Source organism: Excalfactoria chinensis, chromosome 20 (genome assembly GCF_039878825.1).
Source record: "Excalfactoria chinensis isolate bCotChi1 chromosome 20, bCotChi1.hap2, whole genome shotgun sequence".
Taxonomy (NCBI): domain Eukaryota; kingdom Metazoa; phylum Chordata; class Aves; order Galliformes; family Phasianidae; genus Excalfactoria; species Excalfactoria chinensis.
The window spans coordinates 1,358,042-1,366,087 of record NC_092844.1 but is presented as its reverse complement, the minus strand read 5'-3'; the positions used below and the strand labels follow the sequence as shown (position 1 = coordinate 1,366,087).

The following is an 8,046-nucleotide window of genomic DNA, read 5'->3' as shown; positions in this document are numbered from 1 at the left end:
CATTTCTACTGAAATCAAAGAGATTGATCCATCAATGTCCAACACAGGGTGCAGGAAGCAGAGACCTGCTGGAATTGCTCAGGTGTCAGTGAATGAAAGGACTGTCTGCTGCTCTGCCCCTGTATTCTGAAGGGATCTAGAAGGATCAACTTGATTTGATCCTTGGTACAGAAGGTTGCAAGGGAATGCCAGAGGAATAACAGAATGGGTTGGGAGGGACCTTAAAGATCATCCCATTCCCCTTAAAGATCATCCCATTCCAACCCCCCCAAGAAGGTAAGATTCATCAGCACAGGAACTTGTAAAATCCCCTAAACCCAAACCTCGCTCTATTCACAAGGAACAAAAATACGTATGCAGAGTAGAAAAGGCTGCGTGGAGCTGCTGCAGACAGGGAACAATTCCAGCTCCTTCTTCTCCCTCCCACCAATGAGAAATGATGCATCCCTTGGACTGGAAATCAACCCTCTTCTCAGGGCAGCTGCTGGGCACCTGTGGATGTGAGGCAGAGCAAAAAGCACAAGGTCCTTCCCTGCATCACCTCCTCCTTAACAGAGATGGAGAGTGGAGGGGGGGGGGGGAGGAATCACTAAGAGAATAAGTGCTGCCAGGAGGGGAGGAGGTGACCCGGGGCAGTTTTCTCCCTCTGAAGGAGGTGTTGCACTCAGGGAACCCCCCTCTCCTAGAGGGTCACCTGTGGGTCCAGTTGTAACCAGTTCCCTTATCGAGGCTGGGAGACAGAGCTCTGGCTCCTGTGGGGATCTGGAAGGAGGCAGCTGAGCTCCCTCTGGGCAGAGAGCGGGGATATAAGGAGAGGCTTCTGTGGGTAAAGTGAAAACACAGGGAGAGCTGGGGGTAAGATAGGAAGAGAAATAGAGAGAGAAGGAGAGAGAGAGAGAGGATGCAGCTGCTGGCTCTTTGCTACAGGACTTCGCTACTGCTGCTCTTTATGCCTTGGGCTGGAGGTGAAAATGATGCAGAGCTGCAGTCCCTGCAGGTACTGGGGCTGGGAGACCTGGGGACATGGGGACAAGAGCAGGGCTGCCCATCCGCTGCTGCAGCTGCCGCTTCTCACCTTTGCTTCCCTCTTTAGGAGCTCCTGGAGGCTTTGGAGCAGCTCCCGGAGGAGGAAGGAGCACCAGCCCTGGAAGACGAGCTGGGTGCTGGGGCTGATGGCTCTGAGTGGGATCTCCTGGGGTTAGAAAGCAGCCCGGCAGGTGCCCTGCTGCCAGCACCCAGCCATCCTCAACTGGCAGAGGGGCAGAGCCAGTGGAGGAGCCTCCTCTCCTCCTACAGACGGAGGCAATTCTCTGGCTGCTTTGGGACGAGGATGGAGAGGATCGGCGCACAGACGGGGCTGGGATGCAACCACTACAAAGCCCGTAGGTCCTGGGTCAGACCCAGAAGCTCCTTGTGGAGGGACAGGGACAGGGACAGCTGGCTCTGAGCAGATCCTCTCCCCCTCCAGCTCTTTTCCCCTTATTTTCTGCAGGTTTCTGGAGGAGAAGGAGAAGCTGAAGCCAGGACTGGCTCTCAAGCACTGGTCTTGTCCCTCTGCCAGACAGCCAGGCTCTCCTCGGTGCTTCTGGAGTCTGGGGTATATAGCAATAAACTTTTGTACAAAGCCTCCACTGCCTTTGGTATTTTCTTTGGTCTCAGGGTAGAACGCAGATGCAGAACCCCTCCCCATTCCCCCACTCCCTCTGCCCTAAGGGCTTGGTCCTTGGCACTGGCCAGATCACCTCGCCAGGTCTAAAGGGCCATATGGCACCATTCCATGCGAGGGAATCACTCCGGTGACCCTCCTTGCTGTGCTGGAGAGGCACTGTTGGGCACCAGGGTCAATTCCAAGGCCCCTGGCAGGGAGCTGGGACACCTCCCACAAGCATTTCACTGCCGCTGGCTGTGAATCCTCCCAGTAAGTGAGCAAAGGGCTCGGGGTTAATTCCAAGTAGTGTCCTACACATGCCCTGTCCCATGTTTGGCACGGCGGGCCGCCACGGAGTGTCACTGAGGACACAAGAGCTGCATGGCTTTAAAAATACATTTGGCAGCAGCCGAAGGGCAGCCAGGCCTTCAGGACCGGGGACAGACGCCAGAAGCCCGCAGCGAGGAAAGCAGCCCCTGCAGGGACACATCGCACATCGTTACCTTTTACTCGTGGTTCCCAAACTGATGGTCTCGAGTCTCCTCTGTGCTGCTGATCCCACCTGGAGCACTGCGTGGTGTCCTCAGTACAGGAGAGATGTGGACCTGTTGGAGCGTATCCGGAGGAGGGATGGAACACCTCCCTGCCAATAGTGATGGGACAGGGGGAAATGGTTTCCAATTAAAAGAAGGGAGATATAGTTTGGATATAAAGAAGAAGGGTGGTGAGGCAGTGGCACACGTTGCCCAGAGTGGTGGAGGTGCAGACACCCCAGGTCAGGCTGAAGGGGCTCTGAGCACACATTCTTGTGGCCTTCAGTTGCAATGCATCAGTAAAATGGACATCCATGGAAGGGCATGTGCCTGGAACAGATATATCAGCAGAAAGCATCCGTATGACATCATCCCTAAGGGCAGCCTTAGAGGGCTGAATAAAAGGACACCTCACTATCCTGGAGGGGTAGTGGCAGTGCTAACCCCAGCTGAGCTCTGTCCATGTACTATCCCTGCTCCTTTCAGGATCCTCTTGAGATCCTCCTCCTCCTCAGCTCCTGTCCCATACTCTGTGAGACTGGAGCAGCGTGCCAAATTCCCACTCCTAAAACTGGCCACAGTATGTATTCATAAGAACCTAGCAGGGTATTTACTATGCAAATGGTTAGCAAAGCATGGGGAATGCCTTAGTCTTGTCCATCCACTGCTGGACTGTAAAGCTAAAAGTTCATATTAGCCTTGCAAGGGTGACGATGCTGAGATACCCCAAGCAGCCAAACAAGTGAGCTTAATAGCTGAGTTCAATCATTTTACACTCCATTTGTTTTGGCAGAGCTGTCCGATGGATAACAGAGGGCAGAATCTGCAAACACGACAGCTAACGTGACTGCCAGTCAGTTCGTCACATCCGTATGCTCTCCTACAGGCTACATGAAATAGTGCACAGGAACCCCCACATTGGAACGATATTTAGAGGCTACAGGTGGGCCCCGAGATTTCATCTATCCTCTGTGGAATGAGGAAGAATGAAAGTGAACTAATTAATAAAAGAAAGGAGTAGCTTTTGGGTCAGGTCACTGAAGGCAATAATTGATTGTTTCACTCAGGCCACTCAAAGCTAAATATTGCCCGAGTGTGACTGATACCATGTTCCTTCTTTCTCAGAGCTGGGTTTGCTTTATAGATGTGCTGAGCTCTAAGGCAAAACTGACATGGAGCAGAGACAGAGATAGAGAATATTTGGTGGGTGGGAGCAAAAGGAAAGGAAAAGAACAGCAACAGATTACTTAAAACTGGACACTCGGTATTAATGAATACCATTTATAATGTTGATACTCATCCATTCTCAGCTTACAGAATGAAGATAAGTAAGAAAACACTTGCAATTAATGATCAAATTATAAAGGCACTGCAGCACGGAGTGTCAATAACGCAGCTGCCAGGCTGGTAACTCTTTCTTTACCACAATTTGAACAGGACTAAATAATAACGGGCTGGAGCACAGAGTAATACAGAAATGAGAACTGCTTCATAAGACCGTATGGATGGGCTGACTTCAATCTATACCGGGGAAATAAAGCAGTATTTGGGCTCGACTTCACAACCTTGAGAGTGCCCTTTCCTGTATCATTTTGGTAGGCAGATCATGTGAACAGTGTGTCCGAATGTTTGTACACAAACACTGCTAAGACACAAGAAGGTATTTCATTGCTCTATTCTTATTTAGAAGCTGTATCCTGGAGATTATTTCAAGAGCCACATTCCTATGAAAACTCAACCAATTATTACAAGGCTGACATAGGAAACCTTGTCACATATCCACTCTCGTTTCAGTTTTGAGTATAAGGAATGCCAGGAGAATGCAGCACAAAGTGCTTCAGGGTTTGAAATATGTAAAGAGTAGCTTTTATTAGTTGCACTAAAGATGATGCTGGAAGAAGACCTGGCAGCAGATCTGCATCGCTGTAAATTCTCATTTAAATTGAGGCAGTTTTCAGCTTAAGCTTGAAAACCTTCAGCTCTCAAAGAAACCAGCACACAAAAATTATTGCAGAATCTGAACACCTCCTCTTTCAATATTATTAATGCAGGGTCAAACCTTACCATGGATGTTTAAGGAAAGCCCGCTGTTTAAATGTCTAGCTGTTAACATTATAATAAGAGAGCTTTTCCGTGCTGCCAAAGTCATTTCCATGGGGCTGGAGACACTCAGTGTCCCCACAGCAGCTGTGAGGAGGTGCAGATTGGGTGCTTCTGTTGTTGGCAACATACAAATATAAAGTCTTAACTGTGATCTCACCTCTGCAGCGATGGGGAAAGAGAAATGGCCCAAACCTGAGATTTTCAGCACACTCCGTGGCATGCGGTGGCTACACGTATTCCTTATATAGAAGGAGAATGCACAAGGTTCTTTCGGTATCCTAAAAGTAGATCTATCTTCTGCCTTTGCTTTCCACCAAATACTCATCGGAAAAGCTTCTTGCTTTCCTTATAAATAGTAATTTCCCTATGGAAATCTTCTAACTGAGCAGAGTTTAGAGCGGTTGTTTCCCACCTCTGTAAAATCTGACCATAGGGGTCTCTTGAAGGAAAATTGCTAAGAATTTCCAACTGGACTATGTAATCACAGCGCCTGGTATCAAGAGGAGGGGGAGTGACATGAAATCACTGACTTGTGACATACATTCCTCAGCAACAGCAGCTGCTGCCTAATGACAGCTAATAAAGGGAATCTTCCCTTGACAGAGCCGCATGCCTGCAGTGGGACTGGAATGCGCCCCAGATAAACCCCCTGATAACCCAGGAAGCAGAGATCACACCAAACCATATAAAAGACAAGCTTCGAAAGAGAGAGGACAGGAGAAAGAAGAGAGAGACCTGAAGAGCCAACTCGAAGAAACAGCTTGAACTTCACATATTCCCAACGAACCCAGCGCCATGGACACTAGAGGCTCATTTTCCTGTGGTTTCCTCTTGCTGCTTCTCATCCAGCTGCAACCCAGCAGAGCCAACCCCATCTACAACCTCAGCCCTGCCAAAGAACTGGCCAGCATGGAGGTAAGAGGACTCTTTGTTTTTACAGGGTTATACTTTCAGAGGGGAACTTAGAAGAGCATGCAATGGTGTTTTTGCCTTTCTTTTGTATGGTCAGATAGCTACATTAGCAATTGCACATAGTGGTTAAAGTCTTGGTTCTTCACAGGGCTTCAGAGAAGCTTTGTAGGGCAATACCTTCCAGTGCTGGGGTCACCCAAGTTGCTGGGTGGCAATGGGAAACAGAATATGAGACGTCTGCTTTGGGTTTTCGCCCTTCTTCTCTTAATCAGTCGCCTCATTTTGGGTTTCTTAATGAATTAGAGCAATATCCTGGAGGAAAAAAAACATAGCAATGCATGATGGCAACCCTACAAAAATAAATAGAAAACTTTCCAAGTGGGTTTATCCCATTGAGTGGCAGGTATAGCGAGGACAGCCCTACTGCTTTGGATTTGGGGATATGAGAGAATAGAGCTGCCTGCGGATGGGAGGTGAAGCAGGGCACTCAAAGTCTTGCACAACTACTTGTGCAAACCAAGAGGAACAGTGTGATCATGTAACTGTGACACAACTCACCCTGAAGCAAGCCATAAGGTTCACTCCTCTCAAGCTTACTTCCAGAGATGGACAATCAGATTCTTCTAACTGGATGAGATGCCCTTGAGCAGGTTCCCTGTTATTCAAAGCTTTAGAAATTACAGAGAATGGTGCTCAGAAGGTTAGATAGCAGACAGCTTTTTCATATAGGTATTGTTAAGGAGATGCATATTGCTTAAAAGAGCAGAAATCCTGTAACCCCTAGGGCAGAGAGTAGCAGAAAACACCAGGAGCTTCTCACAGTGATGCCTACTGCAGCAATTAGAGGTTACAGGCAAGCAGATGACTTTAGTCAGAGTAAGAAGAGAGAGACAACAGGTGATCAGCAGCAGTGCAGGCAGCCTCTGGGAACATGGGAGTCACTATGGATTCAGAAGTACTCTGAAATCGTTTAACGTTGCTGGGTTGAGTGGTATCTCTTGTTTTGCTTCTGTGCCAAAAGCTCTTCTATCCGCGCCAGTGAGATACAATTCTCTGGCAGACAGCTTCAGTTAGCTCCCAGCTACAGCTATAGATAGGTGGAATTAATATAAACAGAGATTTAATACAGAGGACAGAGCTCAGGAACCACCAGCATCTCTGGAATCCAACCTGAGAGACTCCTTAAAGGTGGCTGTAGAACCATAGACAAATTCAGAGTCAGATGAGTGGAAGAGTTAATAAATGATCATGAAACCAGGAGTCTTATGAAATTAATCCTTCTCTTGTAGGCTCTTCTGGAGAGACTGGAGGATAAGTTCGCACTGATTGAAGCCCTGGAGTCCAATCCTGACCTGCAAGAGCCCCAAACCCAAGAGGAGATCCCACCAGAACCCATAGATGACAGTGATGAGCAGAAAGCTGAACCCAAGCTAGCATCCAACACTCCTCTGTCCTACAGGAACCCCTTCCTCAAGAGGCTGAGGGGGGTGCAGATGCCCAGGATGATGAGAGATTCTGGCTGCTTCGGCAGAAGAATCGATAGGATTGGCTCCCTGAGTGGAATGGGCTGCAATGGTGAGTTCAACTTAAGCCATTCTGGTGAATAAGACGGGCTGTATTCATGTTTTTGCAGCAAGGGAGGAGCAAGATTTAAGTCTTTAACAATAAGAAACAGTTAAACGCTTTGAGTAAACACTTTGAGAAAGGAGCTCGTTTTAGTCTAACCTTTAAGCTAATATTGGCTTTCCAAAATAAACTTCACGTCTATTGATTAGACGGATGAAAGCACAGCTGATAATGGTGGCAGATACTGAAAGATTCCAGTAACACTTAAACTGCACGTTTGGTTTGCAGGTTCCAGGAAGAATTAGGACCACCTCCTGACCCAATGAACGCTTCACAGAACCTGTTCCTCCCAAGATGAAAGCCGGACGCTTTCTAAACTCATCAAACAGAAAGTTATTCCTATTTTTATTTATTTATTTATTTATTTATTTGATCTCTATCTCTCTCTTTTTTTCTTAATAACATTTCTAGCACCGTTGAGACCATCTTGAAATAAAACTAACACGTTAGATATCTATGCTGGACCTCTCTCCTGTCTGTTGCATTAAAATTTCTTGTATTTTCCTAAAGTCAAAAGCCTACGTTTTATTGGTACTCTGGTACCCACAAGGCTGGATCTCACTTACACGAGACCAAGAAAGTATGAAGCTGGAAAAAGAATGAGTTTTTCCCTAGAGTTTTCCTCTCTACGCTGAGAAATTATAACAGATTAGCAGGAGGAAAAAGGCAAAAGCTTGCACAACACTGGAAGACCCACAACATAAATGTAGTTTCAGTGATAAGAAAGTCCTTTTGCTGGTACACATTACTCAGCCAATGCAGCTGCCACTCCACTGCCACAAATCCCTCACTTAAGCAAAGTTTACAAGAAAAGAAGTAAAGATTATTGCAAAATTCCACGAGTTACAAGCTGGCTAGAGGGAGGAAAGGGAATTCATTGTATATGCTTTCTAGCACTGACCAAATAAAGGCTATAAGCATCAACAGAAAGATACGTCATTGACTGCGTCTTGTCTCACTCTGCATGTGGTTGAGCTGCTGATGCCCTGTGCTTCTTGACGCTCCTCAATGGGCATGAATTCTATCACAGTACTGAGGGCAGGTGGGATCACTTCAGTTATGAGAAGCTTGTGCATAACATTCCTTTCTGGGAATCACACAGTTCTGAACACGGCTAAGAGGAATACTAGTCATTTAAAATATTGTAGCTGGATTTTACACCTATGATCTGAATCTGTCCCAAGCCACACTTGCCAGGCACTACCCCAACATCCTCCCCATAGA

At 47.2% G+C, this 8,046-nt stretch overlaps 2 protein-coding genes across 2 annotated transcripts; both read left to right on the top strand.

The window, feature by feature from the left end:
- The first annotated feature begins 659 nt into the window (after positions 1-659).
- LOC140261256 (natriuretic peptides B-like) lies at positions 660-1,518 on the top strand. The gene is made up of 3 exons (XM_072354488.1): positions 660-997; positions 1,094-1,382; positions 1,493-1,518. Exons 1-3 carry the CDS (start codon positions 902-904, stop codon positions 1,516-1,518), a joined length of 411 nt encoding a protein of 136 aa, XP_072210589.1. The 5' UTR covers positions 660-901.
- Positions 1,519-5,079: 3,561 nt separating this feature from the next.
- Positions 5,080-6,803, top strand: NPPA (natriuretic peptide A). The gene is made up of 2 exons (XM_072354487.1): positions 5,080-5,199; positions 6,486-6,803. Exons 1-2 carry the CDS (start codon positions 5,080-5,082, stop codon positions 6,801-6,803), a joined length of 438 nt encoding a protein of 145 aa, XP_072210588.1.
- Positions 6,804-8,046: the final 1,243 nt, after the last annotated feature.